The sequence below is a fragment of the Neolamprologus brichardi genome, chromosome 11 (assembly GCF_056152115.1).
Source record: "Neolamprologus brichardi isolate AB-2024 chromosome 11, ASM5615211v1, whole genome shotgun sequence".
Classification (NCBI taxonomy): domain Eukaryota; kingdom Metazoa; phylum Chordata; class Actinopteri; order Cichliformes; family Cichlidae; genus Neolamprologus; species Neolamprologus brichardi.
Genome location: NC_142114.1, coordinates 17,790,588 through 17,808,973, shown reverse-complemented (window position 1 = coordinate 17,808,973; position 18,386 = coordinate 17,790,588). Strand labels below are relative to the sequence as shown.

The 18,386-nt window shown below is 37.2% G+C and overlaps 2 protein-coding genes across 3 annotated transcripts; both read left to right on the top strand.

Annotated features, from left to right (window-relative positions):
- The first annotated feature begins 5,197 nt into the window (after positions 1-5,197).
- zgc:92606 (gamma-aminobutyric acid receptor-associated protein-like 1) lies at positions 5,198-9,313 on the top strand. The gene is made up of 5 exons (XM_006802913.3): positions 5,198-5,388; positions 6,295-6,384; positions 6,990-7,068; positions 7,898-8,016; positions 8,820-9,313. Exons 2-5 carry the CDS (start codon positions 6,295-6,297, stop codon positions 8,883-8,885), a joined length of 354 nt encoding a protein of 117 aa, XP_006802976.2. The 5' UTR covers positions 5,198-5,388; the 3' UTR covers positions 8,886-9,313.
- Positions 9,314-12,825: 3,512 nt separating this feature from the next.
- On the top strand, positions 12,826-18,315 carry si:dkey-26c10.5 (C-type lectin domain family 9 member A). Of its 2 annotated transcripts, XM_087848251.1 has the most exons (7): positions 12,826-12,967; positions 13,207-13,305; positions 16,282-16,389; positions 16,674-16,802; positions 17,117-17,268; positions 17,404-17,501; positions 17,849-18,315. In XM_087848251.1, exons 1-7 carry the CDS (start codon positions 12,877-12,879, stop codon positions 17,976-17,978), a joined length of 807 nt encoding a protein of 268 aa, XP_087704377.1. In that variant the 5' UTR covers positions 12,826-12,876; the 3' UTR covers positions 17,979-18,315. The 2 variants fall into 2 exon arrangements, with proteins under 2 accessions (XP_087704377.1, XP_006802979.2); XM_006802916.3 differs by lacking the exons at positions 12,826-12,967; positions 13,207-13,305 and adding an exon at positions 16,003-16,201.
- Positions 18,316-18,386: the final 71 nt, after the last annotated feature.

Genomic DNA, 18,386 nt, shown 5'->3' with positions numbered 1-18,386 from the left:
ATGTGAAGGCCTGAATAAAAATGCAAGAAAAAAAACATCAGTTAGTCAGAGGTGATCTGTGATCAAAACACAGCTGAAATTGAATAAAACACAAAGGAAGTGGTTCTCTTTTTTTCATAGTTAAAAACTTAATATTGTAACATTTTTCATCATGTTTGTGTATAATAAGTATATTAAGTATACTGTAGTGTTTAGACTCAATGTAAGCCTTTGTCAGCTGATTCCAATTTATTATTCCTCTGGCACACAAAACATCAGGCACAAGACACAAACCCAAGTGTAAAAGTTTTTGTGTGACACGTAGAGGTCCACAAATTTGGAGTGAGGGTCAAAGCACTACCAGCAAAGGCTACGAGCACGTTATATGTCTTTTTATGTCTTCAAACAAACTTTAATGCAACAGTTGCTGCTTAAATATATTTGATTTTGAAACAAGTCAACTTTGATGAAGTGGCACTGTCTCACAATTCAACTGCATAGTCATAAAAATCTAAATTCAATAAACCTTCTCATGACATATAGGTCACTATTACATTTACAAAAACACTGAACAGTCAGAGTTCACATTCTCTGACTTGATCATTTAAAGCTTGTCTCATATCGTGTTTTGGAGGATAGTGTTGCAGTGTTCTTGTTGGTTCCCAATAATGGGAGAAAACTCAAGCTAATGCTGCTGTTATTTGTGGGTTAAGACTAGTTTATGGTGCTGCACCTAAACAAAGACAATTTTGGGAATGTGGCCAACGGGGAAGCTATTGAGACACCGTTATGTCCACTAAAGATTCAGTCTTCTCTATAGAGAGGTTTAAGCCAACAGCTCAAGCATAAACAAGAGTATAGCCCAATTTCCAGTTGAACCACATTTTTTTTTTTAAACTGTAGACAAGTTTCAACAAAAATCTACTCTATCTAGACTTGCCTGTAAACGTTTGCCCTGCACCAGTGCAGGCATGGTGGAGCCTTGAATTACTTCACTTTATGTGCTTAAATTGCTGACCAGTTTTAACATGTTAACTGTTGATGATGTTTTGGAGACATAGCAAGTGGCTGCACATCTCTTTCTCTCCACGACAGGAAATTGTAAACTAAAATTAGGATTCCAATAGGAATACTAGGAATCTGAATATTTGTCCTCCTACAACAAATTTACGCATTTGTGTGTGCTGTGCTCCCAGGACTCCTACAATAAAACCGCTTTCACTTTAGAGTCCCGGATTTCTATAAAAACAGCCTTTTTAAAAATAGAGAAATATGTTTGTGTCATTACAAGTGACGCAGTAATAGAGGAAATTAAATCTCAATTAACAAATCTAGATGACGTCGAGTTCACCTGCAGTTTAATTATAAAACTATGAATTTGCAATGAGAAAGTACAGTGAGCAGAGACATGCAGCTGGTCCCCTCTGAGTCCTCATGTCAGCAGCATGTTGTCCATTGTCCTTGATATTGCAGACAGTTGTCTTTTTGTTACGACATGGTGTAAACTCCACAACACTTATTTGTTGGTAGATTTAAAGCATACTTTGGTAAAGAAATTGTGCCAGTTAAACGATGTGTCATTAATTTGTTGATTGTTTTAAGCCACCTTTTATTTCGGCATTTAAACAAACTGATCTCAGCTTATAATTTAAATCACTGTGACAAATGAAATTCATTAAGCCAACTGACGTATGGAAAAAACAACAATAAATTAAATTAAAAAAAAAAAATCTAATCTATGTCTAAACCCAACAATACAAAGCACACGGGCACACACACAAAACAACAACAACAACAAAAACACCGATCCTAAGTCTCTTGTTTTCTCACACTGTATTTCACTTCCTCATCATCTCCTGTTTTCTCCCAAGTCCATTTTCCCCGCTTCCAGTACGCTCACAGCTCAGCTTACAGAGTCCCACACCTTCAGCTTCCACTCAGGGTCTCAGGGTACAGACTCCAGCATCCCTGAGTGTCTGCAACGTGAGCAAGTAGTCAGTCGGCGGGAATATCGCGCATGCGCTCTGTGGACTATCTATGTAAGCTGGCTCTGAGATCCACAGCTTTTTCTTTTCTTTTTTTAATTTTAATTTTCAAAGTTGCCAAAGGGAATAGTAATTACAGTATTTAATATAAATGTAGCGATACATGTACATATACTGTATCTGTACAGATAAAAATAAAGGGCAGGGTGCGACATTAAATTAAAAGCCACATATACAAGGAGGGCGGGAAACACAGGTAAGATATATTTTACCTCATACGTCCAATTCATTGGGGGAAAATAAATGCACTATAACTTAATAATACTGTAGATGCATGTTTGCTATTAGACATTTAATATTAGCTCGAAACTATCAATGTCAGCCATCTATAGACTGAATTGGCTGTTAAATATCCATCCAATCACAAGGCTACCAGCTAGCAAGAGCAGGAGTGAAAAGAGAGTGCTTGTTGGACTGATACTGATTTATGAATCTAAGTTATCAAGATGTGTGTGTGCACATGTGTGTGCAGGGAACCTGATCAGACTTACATTCTCCTTACTGTAAATCATTACAACAACATTTTTTTTCCTGCTGAAACCTCTGAAATATCCCACAAACAACAGGAGGGTCAGTGTTAAAAAACAACAACATCATGCCCAAGATATTCATTCACAGGAGTATCAGGAGCACCAACGAAGCTTGCTCCCCCCTCACTAAATACACAAATAAATAACCAGCTAGCACTAAGTAGACATTTTTTTGAGGCAGTATCTCAAAATTTCGACATATCTCTTTGGTAAATAAGTTTTATGGCTTTTGGATAGTTAAAAAAGCAAAAAACAAAAAAGCTTCCTTATTAATGAGCGCTTGTTATCCGTGCAGTCACGTGCCAAATGGGTGTGCTACAAGTGTAGATTAGAACGCATCCAATGTATTCTGCATTTTTAACCTTCAGTTAGTGTCCTTTAGTGCAGGGCTAAACTTTCCACTGCACATTTTATGGTGACGCACCCACAGAGTAAGGAAATCGGCTACTGATTAGATCTTTGCTATTTCCTGAATTACAAAGCTCAACAAAACTCGACAATTCTAACAATTGTCTGAGCTGATAAAAAATGAAGGAAAGTTGCTTATTGTGAACAGAATAATGACTGTATGTGTCAAGCTGTGATGCTCACCTATTAAAATAGGTCATAAGTGTTATACAGCTCACAGAGTGAACAGCAGGCAAACTCAATTATCAATCAAGGAATCAATGGTGTCACAGGGTTAACATCCACTTGTGATTGTTGGCACAGAGGCACAGTGGTACGCCCCTGTCATCCTGTCTCACATTATTGTCTGAAGGTGATGTTGACATGGATTTGGCACAAGCTTTTCGTGGAATTTTTTTATTTCCTGCAATGTCTTTAATCTCATAAATTTTATGACGTAATTTGTTGCTATTAGTGGGAAATGATGAATCTGTGTACAGAAATAACTGGAACGAAGGAAGTATGTAAACACAAAAGAGGATCCCCAGTTAAACTGGGCCCTATACTACGAAACAAGTTCAAACTATCTAAGATATCTTTCCATTCTCTGATTCACTTCACCTAAATTGGGATAAACAGCCACACATCAGCATGCTAAGTCATCCCAGGCTTTCCCCGGTCCGTTCATGCACAAGGAGTGGTTTCGCCAGCATCTGCTCAATCTAAGAGGGACGTTTCACGGGTCATATGACTTCACAGGAAAATGTCTTGGTGGTAGGTAGTAGATGTCATATTTTAGGATTGTATATTAATGCTTATAGAACAATATAGAAAATTGTTGTAAAATTGTTTGCTGCTAAAAGAAGAAAATTAAGAAAAAAATTGGTAGAGGAATGTATATTTTAAAATTGTGCTGATTCTTATTTCATACACTGTTATCAAGATAAACCTTTGCATATTTCATCTTTCCTGTTTTCTGTTATCTGTTATCTGACCTGAACATGTGCATGCTGTTTCGGACCAGAATATTGTCAAGAAAACAACACGCAGCATTGCAGAGGCAACACAGGCCATTAAAACTAAAACTTCTTGAGAAGGTAAATCCTTCCGATTTTTCCAAAGGTGTGGCCATATTGGGGCCACTAAAAAGATTGGGGTGGCACGCTAAAAGCGGAATTACAAGTTTTATTATGCTGTTGTCAAATATAGGTTACCTGAAAAGTACGACAAAAAAGAGAGAAAGAAAAGCAAATTGTCATTCATTCCCTTCACAGCAGTCTAATAAACATTTAAAACCTCTTTAGTTTGCATTATCAGTAACAATGTATAACTTATGATAGCAATTTACACAACTAGCTAAAGCCAGACATTGAGTTGCGTGATTTTTAACAAAACAAAAACAAAAATCTTAATGTTTCAACTTTAATACATTTAAAAAGACAGAATGTACCACACAGAAAACATAAATATGAGAAGGCGAGCAGCACAAAATGTTAACCTCACCTCCCTAGTTGTAATTATGAGAATAATTGCATGGTTTATAAACATGCCTAAACTGAACTGCCTGAAGCTTCATTCTGTGGATTCGTATTGGGAAATGTAACTGTCTAGAGCTATTAAAAAAAATCCACAATCCAGCAAACAACAAAGTTTCCATACCTGATACACTGCATTAAGTAAGTGATCTTGCAATCTTAATCTTTATGTGGTGTATTTTTTGTGCATTGTATGTTTTTGAAATTGGGCCCTGCATGCTTGAGAGTGGACTCATATAATGCAAAATCTACAGGACATATCCAAGATGTACATACAGGAGCATAAAACATAACAAAACAATGTACAAAACGTATTTGCACATTGTGCACGCTTGGAGTTCTCTCAATGGGTGTTGTTTTTTGTAAACAAAAACGTCACCACCGTACACAGTAAGAGTTCACTTGCATTAAACTGCTGGCATGTGTCTGCAGGAGCTGTTTCTAGAACAAAATGAACAGTTCAGATAAAGAAAAAAAAATCACGCTGTGCACGTAGCCAGACTGTGTGCGATCATGGGTGTGGGGCCTGGCTCAAGTGCAACCTCACATACAGCCACATATTGGTTATGTCTGCCGTCACTCAAGGAATATGAGGCGGTGACAACTGGTCACGGATCGAGAAATCCACCCAATAGATTCCGTGCTTTCCGCTGTCAATGTACTTGCTCGTCCCCGATTGGCTAAGTTTACAGAGGGCGGGGTTTAAAGTGTTTGTTGTTGTTTTCGTTGAGCAGAATAAGTAGAGCGGTCGACATCTTTGACAGCGATAGCCGTCTCGTGCGTGATCGTGCGTTTTTTTTATTAGCTTTTAAAAAGAATTCTGGTTATTTTTTCGGGGAAATTTGAAAGCCCAGAGCATCACTGGAGTATATATTTTTTTCTGACCTGTTTTGACTAAAACTTGTTTTAAAGGTATGTGAGCAGTCAGTCTTGATACGTTAGCTGCAGTTACTAGCATTACATAGCATCGTAAACATCGAATTTCTCTCACTGTAATTACGATCGGCCTTTGCATGCTAGACTTGGAGGCACTTGGACTTTAATGATTTTAACGGTTTGGTTGGTTTATGGTTGCTTAACATACGGGAAGCGAGCTTAGCCCGGTGCTGTTGTTGTGAGAAATGACGTGGCCTAACTTCATAATGACCCCAACCTACGTGAACCCACAAACGGGTGTAACCATGATCACAACGGTACATCGGTACAATCTCTACACTGATAAAAATCAGTCAAGGAAATGTCTACATACCTCCACAATACATTATTTTTGTCCACCAGGAGCAACCTGACTGGACCTAAAATGCGTTTTAAGTCTAATTGTCATGGTCCTGTGCTGTTTTAGTAGAGTTAATGAACATGTAAACATTGTTTTGTTTCCTAAAAATAAATCTAATAAAAATAAAATAAAAAATTAGCCCATCATAACTTTGCAGAGCTGACTGTGAGGTCTGCAAAGTTTGACAAAAATAAAAATACATTTCCCGTTCCAAAAACGGCAATGGGTATTGGTATTGTGCTGTTGAGAGATAGATTTAAGGTACAATTTTGTGTTGTTTTTATTTTAGTGGAAAACTCTAACCCTGCTTACAAAATGTGCAATGTACACGATGTACACAACTCCTAATACGACCTTTGCAAAACTCTTGACCTAAAGATGGATTGATATTAAACAATGATGCACTCTTCCAGCTGTCATTATCACTTGTTAACTGAATGCACTGGGCACTGAAGTCAGTCCACCAGTGTGCTTTCTCCTTTGTCTACTGCATAAATATAGCTATTGTGAGAAACTTCATGTTTCCCTGTGTATGGTTTCAGATGGGCAGTCAGTACCAGCGCTCAGTACCACTAGAAGTGAGGAGAGCAGAGGGAGAGAGAGTTCGGGCCAAGCATCCCGACAAGATACCGGTGAGTACAACAACAGTGACTTTTTCCCAGTAGACTTGATTAATTTTTTATAAATTTATACACTGACAACAAAGTGCCTTAACAAGTTTAGCAATTTACTCTTGAAAATTATGCACAGCTGAATGGTAATTTAAGGTGGACTTTCTATGGTCATTTTAATCATTTATTTTTCATTCTCTATTAGAGTATCTTCGGTTAAAAAAAGATCTTTGTTTGTCTGGACCTCAGTTCATCATCTCTCTAAAGCAACTGTTGTAGCTACTCTCCCTTTAAGACAACTTTCATCTGATTGGCTGGCACTTTAAAGTGGCACTTTTGCCTCTCAGGGATTATTTGGACATCTGCTGACCTCAATATTTGGAACTTTGGCCATGTTTAATGTGAGCACCCACCATTGTAACAGTATATATGTGACAGAAAGTAAATAAAAGTGTAATAGATCTACTTCATAGGTTTGTAATAAAAAAACATGACAACAACATTATTATTCTTTAAGACTCATTTTAATTAAGTAAAAGATTTTTTTCTTGTTTATATTCAGGTACTTGTTCTCTGCGCCTTTGTTTGTTAATGATTGCTTTTTGTTTTGGGGTGTGTTTTTGCAGATCATTGTTGAGAGGTCCCCGAGGTCACGAGCTCCTGAACTGGACAAGAAGAAATATTTAGTACCCTCCGATTTAACAGGTGAAACGACATTACAGATATTTTGATACCAAAGGAAAAATTAAAAAGTGAATGATTGAAGAGTATTTGTAAGCAGGACGTGTTATATTTTAACAGGGGCTGACAAACTATGCAATGTCAAAGCTGTTTTCAAATTACTTTAAGCCAGTGTCAACTTTGCTCTTCTGGTTTTGGTGATCAGCCAACACAGGACTAAACAGAAAATATCTGCTCTGTCCACACAAGCCACATGTATCTCTTATGATGTACTTTCCAAAGCTTTTGGACCAGACAGGATGTCCCTAATAATTTAAAAGCTTTTGCAGGCCTCTTTTTAAACATATTTAGAGATTTCCAAGTGTCAGTGGAGGAGCAGCACAGCAGGAGGCCATTCACTTTGATTAAAACAAAACTAACCACCTCCCATTACCAGTTTTAATGCATTTTTATGTAAATCAAAAGTGAATAAAAAGTACTATTTACATAAATATGTAACTGTACATACTCATAATTTCAAACGAAATTCTCCCATTACTGCAACCCTCCCGCAGTACCTTCCCTGTCAACCAGGGGGCACCAGCCACACTGTGGGAATCATAGGTCTGTTTGATAATAACTCGATAAAATTACAGAAAGCTCTCCAGTTCTCCTTTATTGGTCTCTTTAATCTATTGGTAGTTCTCTTAGCTTTACAGAAGTTTTGTTTTACGGTAACTGGTTGAGTCACAGACTGATCTGTGACTTGTCATGATCAGTTTTTTCCCCCTTTCTCATCTTACATGAAGTGAAACTCCTGTGTCTGCTATACACTGACCATCCACTCCTTTATCTCCTTCCCCTTTTTTTTTAGTCGGCCAGTTGTGCTTCCTAATCCGTCAGCGTGTGTCTTTGAGACCAGAGGAGGCGCTCTTCTTCTTTGTCAACAACTCTCTTCCCCCATCCAGCTCCCCTCTTTCTGCAGTATATGAGGTAAACATTTCAGTGCACGCACGCACAGACTCACAACAACAGTTATCCACATTTAGAGATTGCTTTCCCTTTCCAAAACAAAAAATGCAAAAAACACTGTGGAATAGTCTTGAGTAGCCCCTCATTTCTTTATATTTTTCTAGGAAAATGGAAAATACGTGCAGAAATGTATTGAAACAGGCACAAACCGGGAATGTTTTTAATAGATCCAACTAAAGAAATTAAAATTGGTTCTCTGCTAATTTGTCTGGTATGTATAGACACAACACTGGTTCATCCCTTGAGTTCGGTGCCTTTTTAATGCTTGAATAATTTGAAGGTCCATGTTAAGTGGCTTAAAAAGTAGGAAAAAGCTTTAAAAAGTTGCTGCTCCAGGCATAACATACTGAATTTGTCTTCACATTCTGAAACTCTTTTGGCAGATCTGCTTAGGCAGCAGTGTTACTTCGCTTTTTCTAATCCTATTAATACGCGCCTGACAGAAAGTAAACAGAAGTAAGGATGAACTAAGTGATATTTTGTCATCCGAAAAGTGATGCCAAAATCAGAATATTTAGAAAAGAGAAATTAACATCTTGATACAGTTGAGGGTTTGATTAGCTCTAAAGGTAACATGTAAATGAAGACACATTTTTTCCCATTCTTTTTACACTTCATCAGAGAAGGAAGTTAAATAAATTGCTGACTTGTTTTATTTCACATCCAAAATAAACTTCTGTTTTTCATTGTGGTTGTGTGTCTCCAAGTTCACAAACTTTTCATGCTCATTTGTGGATTATTCCCTGCTATTTTTATGTGTTCAGGAGCACCATGAAGAGGACCTGTTTCTCTACATGACCTACAGTAATGAGAGTGTGTACGGTGCATGAGGACGAACGAAAGACTCAAGCAAGCAAGAGAGCAAATGAGAAGAGTGAAATGGGCTGAAGAAAGAATTGGGGCTGTTTCGAAAGGCTTCACATCCACCTTTTATTCTCTATAATAGTAGTTTTGATAAGTAACTACCGTGCATGGTGGAAGAAAAGCTTTGTATAAAACAATGTGGTGCTGGCATGGTTTTAACTTTCAACAGTATTTTAAGGGGAGAAGGATGGGTAAGTCATGTTGATTTCCTTACTCAGTAAACAAAAACACAGGAAGGTTTGAAAGCACGAATTCTTTGTAAGAAGTGGAACTTATTGCAATTATGTTGAGAGAGCTCTTTTTTTCCTCACTTACCTGTATTTAATGCAAATAGTACTTTTGTTTTTGTAAATTATCATAAACTTTTGTGGAAAATAAAAAAGAAAAAAAGCCATCCATTGTGTGCGTTCTTTTCTTATTTGTGTGCCACTGAACGGCTAACGTGAAGTACCCCTGAGCAAGGTACCGTCCCTACACATTGCTCCCCAGGCACCTGATTGGTGGCTGCCCACTGCTTCACTAAGTGAATGGGTTAAATGCAGAGAGAGTAATCCCCATGGGGATCAATAAAGTGAATATTATTAGTATTTATAATAATAATATTTATAATACATATATATATGTGTGTGTGTGTATATATATATATATATATATATATATATATATATATATATATATATATGTATATGTATATATATATATATATATATGTATATGTATATATATATATATATATATGTATATGTATATATATATATATATATATATATATGTATGTATATATATATATATATATATATATATGTATGTATATGTATATATATATATATATGTATGTATATGTATATATATATATATATGTATGTATATGTATATATATATATATATGTATGTATATGTATATATATATATATATGTATGTATATATATATATATATATATATATATATATGTATGTATATATATATATATATGTATGTATATATATATATATATATATATATATATATATATGTATGTATATATATATATATATATATATATGTATGTATATATATATATATATATATATGTATGTATATATATATATATATATATATATGTATGTATATATATATATATATATATATGTATGTATATATATATATATATATATATGTATGTGTATATATATATATATATATATATGTATGTGTATATATATATATATATATATATGTATGTGTATATATATATATATATATATATATATATGTATGTATATATATATATATATATATATGTATGTATGTATGTGTGTGTGTGTGTGTATATATGTATATATATATATATATATATGTGTGTGTGTGTATGTGACCTATATATATGTGGATCCATCCATCCATCCATTCGCTTCCGCTTATCCTTTTCAGGGTCGCGGGGGGCGCTGGAGCCTATCCCAGCTGTCATAGGGCGAGAGGCGGGGTGCACCCTGGACAGGTCGCCAGTCTGTCGCAGGGCCAACACACAGGGACAGACAACCATTCGCACTCACATTCATATATATATGTATATGTATATATATATATATATATATATATATATAACAGCAGTCTACATACCACCAGACGCTAATGTTAGATCAGCGCTTGTCTACCTGCATCCTGCATGAGTCGATCTCTGAACAGCAACGGGCGTGTCCAGAGGAGTACACATTGTCGCGGGAGACATCAACAAAGCATGCTTAAGAACTGTGCTGCCTAAATTTGTTCAACATGTGAAATGCCCTACAAGAGGGAATAAAACTTTGGACCATGTTTACTCAATTATTAACCAAGCCTACAGATCTGTTCCCCTCCCCCACCTGAGCATGTCTGACCACCTCTCTCTGCTCGTTGTCCCGGTATACACACCACTCAGGAAAAGGACAAAGGGCACCATCAGAACTATCAAAACCTTTTTTAGGAAGCTCTGGCTCAGCTGCAGGACTGTTTTGCCTTCACAGAGTGAAGTGTCTTCGAACATGTCGACCTAGAGACTCACACTGCTGCAGTGCTAGGTTACATCAAGCACTGCATGGACACTGTCACCATGTAAAAGCGGGTACGGGTCTACCACAGCCATAAACCCTGGATGACAATTAAGGTTCAGGCATCATTAAAGGCACGCAACTCTGCATACCAATCTGGGGACCAGGATATGTAGAGCAGAGAAAGAGCAGACTTTTAAAAAGGCATCAGAGCAGCAAAACTTGACTATTCAAATAAACTATCGGATCACTTCTCAGATAACAACTCTAAGAAGGTATGGGAGTGCCTGAAACACATCACAAACTACAAAGTCAATGGGGGCAAATACAGATAAAATAGACATCTCATTAGCAGAGGAACTTAACCCCTTCTTAGCCTGCTTTGAGAGGACTGTAAACACCCCTACCATGCACACCACCCTGCCCATAGCCGCCTTTGAGCACAGCCCACACACATTTACTCCCCAAGAACACCAGGTTTACAATGTGTTCAGTTAATCAGAGAAAAGCCGCTGGCCCTGATGGAATACCTGGGAGTGTCTTCAACGTCTGCGCTGACCAGCTGGCTCCTGTGTTCACCAGACTATTCAGCCTCTCCCTGTTACATGCCACTGTCCCTCACTGCCTGAAATCAGCGACAATAGTACCAGTCCCCAAGTCCACCATCATCAGTGGCCTCAATGAATACAGACCCATCACACTGACACCAGTGGTTGCAAAGTGTTTTGAGAAGCTGGTTCTAAAGCACATAAAGGACTGCCTCCCACTCAGCTTTGGCCCTCACAGGTCCACAGAGGATGCTGTTTCCACTGCCCTAAACTCTGCTTAGAATCTTGGGACTTCAGTAAGGAAGTCTCTTCATTGATTTCAGCTCGGCTTTCAATACCATCATCCCAGACATCCTTATAGCCAAGCTGGTAAACTTAGACTCCTCCCCCCGCTACATGTGCATGGATCAAAAACTTTATCACAATCTGTCATCAGATCGTCCTCCCTGTCACTCAGCACTGGCTCACCACAGGGATGTGTGCTGAGTCCTCTCCCATACACCATCTACACCAGCAACTGCACCCCCCGCAACCCTGCAACATCATCATCAAATTTGCAGATGACACCACCCTGATGGGAATCATCACCAACGTTGACAACACCGACAGAGGTCCAGGGTCTGACAGAATGGTGTGACCACAATAACCTTACCCTAAACACAGGAAAACCACCTGTCCCCTCTCCATAAAAGGTGACTACGTGGAGAGGGCGTCCTCCTTCAAGTTCCTCGGTACCCACATTTCTGAGGACCCGTCCTGGACTACAAATACATCAGCCTGAATGAAGAAAGCCCAGCAGCTCCTCCATTTATTGAGGGTTCTGAGATGCAACAGGGTGCAGATTGACCTCCTAGTGTCCTTCTATCGTGCCACAATCAAGAGTGTGCTGGTGCACGCCATCCCCGTGTGGTACGTTGGTTGCACAACAGCCAATAAGGAGAGAGGGTCATCCAGACCCTCTCTCCTTATTGGTCATCAAAACTGCAGAGAAGGTGTCCACTCTCCACCCTGGACTCCATTACCAGCTCTAGATGTCTCTCCATTTAATGTAAAATGTTAATGTCTTTTTTGTGCCATATTTTGGCAGATGTGCAGTTTCCATAGCCCTTCCACCCTTTTTTATTATTTGTTATATTCTAGTGTACATAATGTTCCTATATATTTTTTCTTCTTCTTTTATATATTGTCTTTTACTTTTAAACCTTGTGGTCTTGTTAGGTAATTCCATTGTGCAAGCAACTGTACAATGACAATAAAAGGTCTTAGTCCAAGTTCAAGTCTACGTCACTTAGTGTCTGTGCAACTGCATGACAAGTTACATAAGCTCATTGTCAGTTGACTAGGCAGGTCTGAAAAGCTCCAGCAAAATCGAAACTGTGAGAAAACAAGAAGAGGGGAGCCATGGAGATGCAAGAGATCCCCAAAGAGACAGAAAAAGGCAAAGAAGGGGATGAAGGACCGAGCAAACCGATGCTGGAGGTGAAAAAAGAAGGTAAAAAAAAAGAAGCTGTTCACATTGTACCAAAGTCTAACTGAAAATTATGTATGCAAGTCATGCAAATGTTATGTAAAGTAAGTAAACTGTGCAAAAGATTCAAAACTTGTTAAATAAAAAAAAAAATCCTAAAAGTTTTGAGATTTTTAAAAAAGTTTACTTTAGAAAATCCAGATTATTTGAAAGCCGACCACAGTTGGTTCATTTCTCTTGCTAAAATGTATTTTTATCTTTAGAGGAAGCAGAACAAGACCACTACGCCAAACTGCAAATTTCATCTGAGGATGTCTATTCAGAAGCTTTTTCTGCGGCTGGTGCAGGAAAACAAACACTGGGTACAGTTTTACACAAAATATTTGTGTCTTCAGCTGGTTGGTTGCCCAGTTTGGGCTCGTTCTTTCTTTTTTCAGTACGTGCTTTAAGTAAAACACAGGATTTAGTATCATTATTATACAGAATAATAATAAATGTGCTTTTTGTCTTTATAATCTACCATCTGGGAGATAAATTAAAGCAGTAAATATTTTGTTTCTCACAAAAAATGATTCAGCCAAGGAGAAAAAAAAAAAAAGCAGAAGTGGGTTTTTTTTGGTAATCTTCAAACCGCATCACCAGTTACAGTAAAATGCGTATAATAGTAAGCATTGCAGTGAAATTGCGCATGTTTAAATCTTTGTAGAATTTACTGTAGAGTCTGTATAATACTATTTTTAAATGTTTTTGTAGGATTATCAAATAAATACAGTACTGAATATTTGATATATGGTATGGTATGGTATATGTTTCAGTTTGTAGTATTTAGGGCTGCGACCGTCTTTTTATTTTTAGTGATTTATTGTTGGTGCTTTCTTGTTTTACACTAAAACTTACAATGTAGAGGCAGATTTCTTGTCTTTATTAGGACAATGATCTTTGACGTGATACATTATTTGTTGCTTTTCAAAACAAATGAATTTAATGACCATTTTGTCCTAAGTAAATTGTTTCGGCATAAAAAGCTCCCTCAGTTTTTCCCATGCATTTATAATGCTAATGATATGCATCAAGAAAATGTGTTTCTACTAATATCTGGAGATATTGCAATATATAAAAAAAAGAATTTGTGTTAAAAAGTAGAAAAATGAAAGTCACTGCGGAGTAACAATGTAAGTTTACCTGAAATATAAAGTACTCTGAAATATGGCTGTCTTATAATTAGAAGCAGTATTAATACTGCTGCCATTGTTAATAAAACAACATAATCAATAATCTCACCATTAAAGAGTAATATACAGGAAAATAGAACCAGATATATTGGTGGCGCTTCATGATTTCGCAACTTATGGTGTATTAAGTTTCATGCACTTTCAGTTTAATTCTTCTAAATCACATGGAAATTGTGCAATTTTCAGTATCTAAAAATGCTTTTAAGCAGGCTCAGCAGAACACGGGATTCAGGATTTTCCGTTTTAATGGAGAGAAGAAGGGTGAAAAAAATGTTTGTCATTTAGTGTGTGGATACTTTAGAGAAAAACTTATTGTGCCCTCTTCTTGTTTAGTTTTTTAATTGTATAATCATTTATGTTATCATATAATCAATTAATTACAAAAATATTTTCTTTATTAATGATTTGTTTAGCATTAATTTTCACGTCTCTTACAGAGTAAAATGTGATATAGAATATTTTACTAATAATTACTACACGTTAGTATCAAAGGTACTGGCTGTATCGTAAAGGATCTGAACCTCCCTTACTACATTATAAATATATATATATATTTGCTATTTGAATACTGTAAAAAAAAAAAAAGTTTCTCTTTACTCTTCTCTTTGTAGGTATATACTGGAAACTGTCCAGAATACCTATAGTAATTAAATTTCACGTATGTCAACTGTAAATGCTAAGTATCACTAAAAGTAAGTATGTCTAGATAATCAAATTACATAAGTCCAGAAGAATTACTTACGTAATTGTGTAAAATTACTCTGTAAGATCTGGGCTTTGTTATGAAATGCTACTGCTATAATTTATGTTGGTTAATTAAGCTCAGTTCATGTGTTTTTCTTCATCTGTTACATCATTTTAATCCAATTTGTGTGCAACCATTATGATAAGACCACATGTAGTTTGAGGTTGCTGTGCTGTTAACGTAACCCAGTGCGAATAAAAATTCGCCCACAGCCTGAAGGCAAAACGGTCTGACAGGAAGTCTGTCTGTTGTGTGTCTTTACGAAGAACAATTTTAACGAAACTTCCCTCTAACCACATTACTCACAACCTGTTGTAGTTTGGCCTTTGTGTTGAACTTCCATCGTTCTTTATTGTTGTAGTGAGTCAGTTTAGTCGTTAAGACAACAACAACAGCTGCATAAATACATACATAAGACGGCATGACAACATGGCACAGCAATGTTCCTTTTTTATGATCACTAACCCACAAAAAGGCAACAAAGCCAATTAAAGCTATCACAGCATGAGTCATGTTCTTTTTTGCAATTTGGTGAAATCAAATAATGGTTTTGTTTACAAGAATATTTTGTTAATTAGATTAATGGAAGATATTTTTAGTACATTGCTGAGGTACAAACAAACAAGTCTTGCTCTCTTGTACTTCATTAAGTCGTCACCCACGTCCTCTTTCTTTGCAAAACCTTGTACTATAACATGATATTTACAGACTAATGTTTTAAATCTGCATCAGTGACGTGTGCATCCTCTGTATCTCCAAAGCATTAGACATAAATACTGATCTGAAATTAGTTATCTGCTGTTTTGAAGGAGAAAGTCTGCTGTGTCTGTGTTTTTCTCAGAACTTTGTCACACACACACACACACACACACACACACGCACACACACACACACACACACACACACACACACACACACACACACACACACACACACACACACACTAATGTTAAAATGAGAGAGACAGGAAGAGAGTTTAAAGTTTGGGTCATTCAAGGACAAGCCTGGCACTGTGCTCCATGAATAACTTGGGAATCTATGAAGGTCAAGTTGCTATGGTGATGAGACAAAGGGGGCGTCCTATAACTGCACTGTTGCAGCCAGTCTTGAGTCAGCAGAGAGGAAGACGGAGCACAACAGAGCAAACAAGCTTTCTCTCAAATACCAGGACGTTTTTCTCCATGTATATTAAATTCTGCCGCAGTTACGTTGAGGATAAGAAAGATGAGGCTGATGAAAACTTGCAACCCAAGTTATCGGTTGAACTGGAGGGGAAGAAAGGTAGGAAGATGCAGCTTTTGCAGGCTTCATGGCGGTCTTTGTTGTGCTTATTAACATTTATCTGATGTCGTCTTCCTCAGGCAAAGAACCGACTGGAGGAAATGTGCGTCTGTACCGTGCAGTGTGCTTATTCCTCACTTTAATGTGCATCGTCCTTCTGGTGGTTGTCATTATCCTCAGCCTGAAACGTGAGTAGCTGCAGCCATGGATCTGAATTCATGTCAGCGCTGTGATAACAAACCCTTCCTGGCACCACTATGTTTATAACACCAAAGCAGATTACGTAAGACTGAAGGTCCTGGCAGAGCAGGATCAAAATGGTGCACAGTTTTTTTTCAGCTATGGATTTTTAAAATTCTATTTCTCATAACAGTGCATAACAAAGGAGTAAAACTATTGCTTATTGCTTTGCTGCAGCCTCAGGGCATTATTCCTTCTCGCAAATCTCCTCCCATTGTGCTCTGATTTCTAGTGCAAACTGGACCCACAGTCTGCCCGGTGATAGAGGAAAGTGCAACAGCTAAAGAAGCAGTACCTGCGTTTGCTCCAGGATGCTCCTTCGAGAACTGCCAGGCCCAGTTCCCAGCTATTCACATTAAACGTGAGCAGGCACAAAAAGTGGGGGGATTCTCTCTAGATCAACCTTGTTTTTAGCAATAGTTCAGCTTCGTGTTCTTCTTTGGCGTTCTTTTTTTGTTTATAAAACAGGAAAAATTGAGACTCTTTTAGGTTTCTGTGCAACTGAAAAAATACATGCATAAAGATGAAAATATGATGAAAATTAAATCACAAACAAAACCCTTGAATATGCAAAGGAAAAAAAGAGTGTGGGAAGCTTCAGGTCTGATTAACAGCTTTTTACTTTTTCATTAACCTGTTTTTTAAATAAGCTTTTCCTGTTCTCTCTGCTTCCAGATCATGGCTGCCGGCTGTGTGGTGACGGGTGGATAACCTTTGGCCAATCGTGCTTTTTCCTGTCGACTTTTAGACTGAAGTGGCACCAGAGCGAGCAGAACTGCACCTCCAGAGGGGGATCTCTGGCTGTTATTACAAGCAAAGAAGTTCAGGTGAATCTGATAACTTTTATGCCGCTCTCTTCCTTCCTTGAGTTATTAACTATATGCTTATATATTACAAGCAAGCAGTTTATGAAGTGGTAATAACTGCTAATAGTTACGCATCAATGGTGTTTTTTCTTTTAGGACTTTCTGACACAGAAAGGGAATCTCCAATACTGGATCGGCACCATTCAAAAAGGCACTGAATGGACCTGGGTTGACAGCACAAAGCTGCGAGAGAGGTCTTTATTCTATAAATGATTCTTTAAATAGTTATTAAAATAGACAATTGACTAATAGGGTAGTTTAGACATAGTTGTTTGTGGTTTAGATCAGGGTTGTGTGGGATTTGCCACTATTGCACTGTGCATATTGGTGTTTGGTAATTTATGGTCACAGATCCATCATAATAACAAATTATGTGTAAATATACATGTGTTAATAAGCTTATAAAATAAAACATTTATTGTACAGCTGTCAAATTGAATTACAAGTGTACCTAATAAAGTGGACACTTTGTTCAAACAAAGAAAAAATCCAGATATAGATTGCAAAATAATAGTTAATGACTCTTTCTTTTGTTTTGCAGCTATTGGGCAGAAGATCCAAGAACTGGGAATTGTGGGATCCTAGACAGCACAGGCCCATCTGCCAGAAACTGGATTAGAGCTTCCTGCAACGTCGCCACTTACTTCATCTGTCAGCTGCAGCTCTTGTAAAAGAACCGCGAGCAAATCTGTTCCGCCAGCAAGCATCAAATTCAACAATAACATGCCAAGACTTCTCTTTCCAGTATCCAGCAAAGAAATATAAACACGCTTTTTAGATAACAGTTGCTAAGTCTGACACTTAGCAGTTTAATTACTGTAGATTTTCTTGCAGCATTGTGTGGAATAATTTCTGCTCTAATATTTGATTGTAAAGCTTTGTAAGTGCCTTGCTCCTTTGTTTTGTATGATTTTATTATCTGCTGTCTGCTTTACAAATGAAGTGACAGTGAAACTGTTTCAAGAAAGTTTTATTCTCATATAAAATTACTCATTATCTACATGATAAGATGAATCTCTATTTTTTTTAGCATATATTCCTGCTAGACATCTTTCATATTTCTATAAAAATCACAGTCT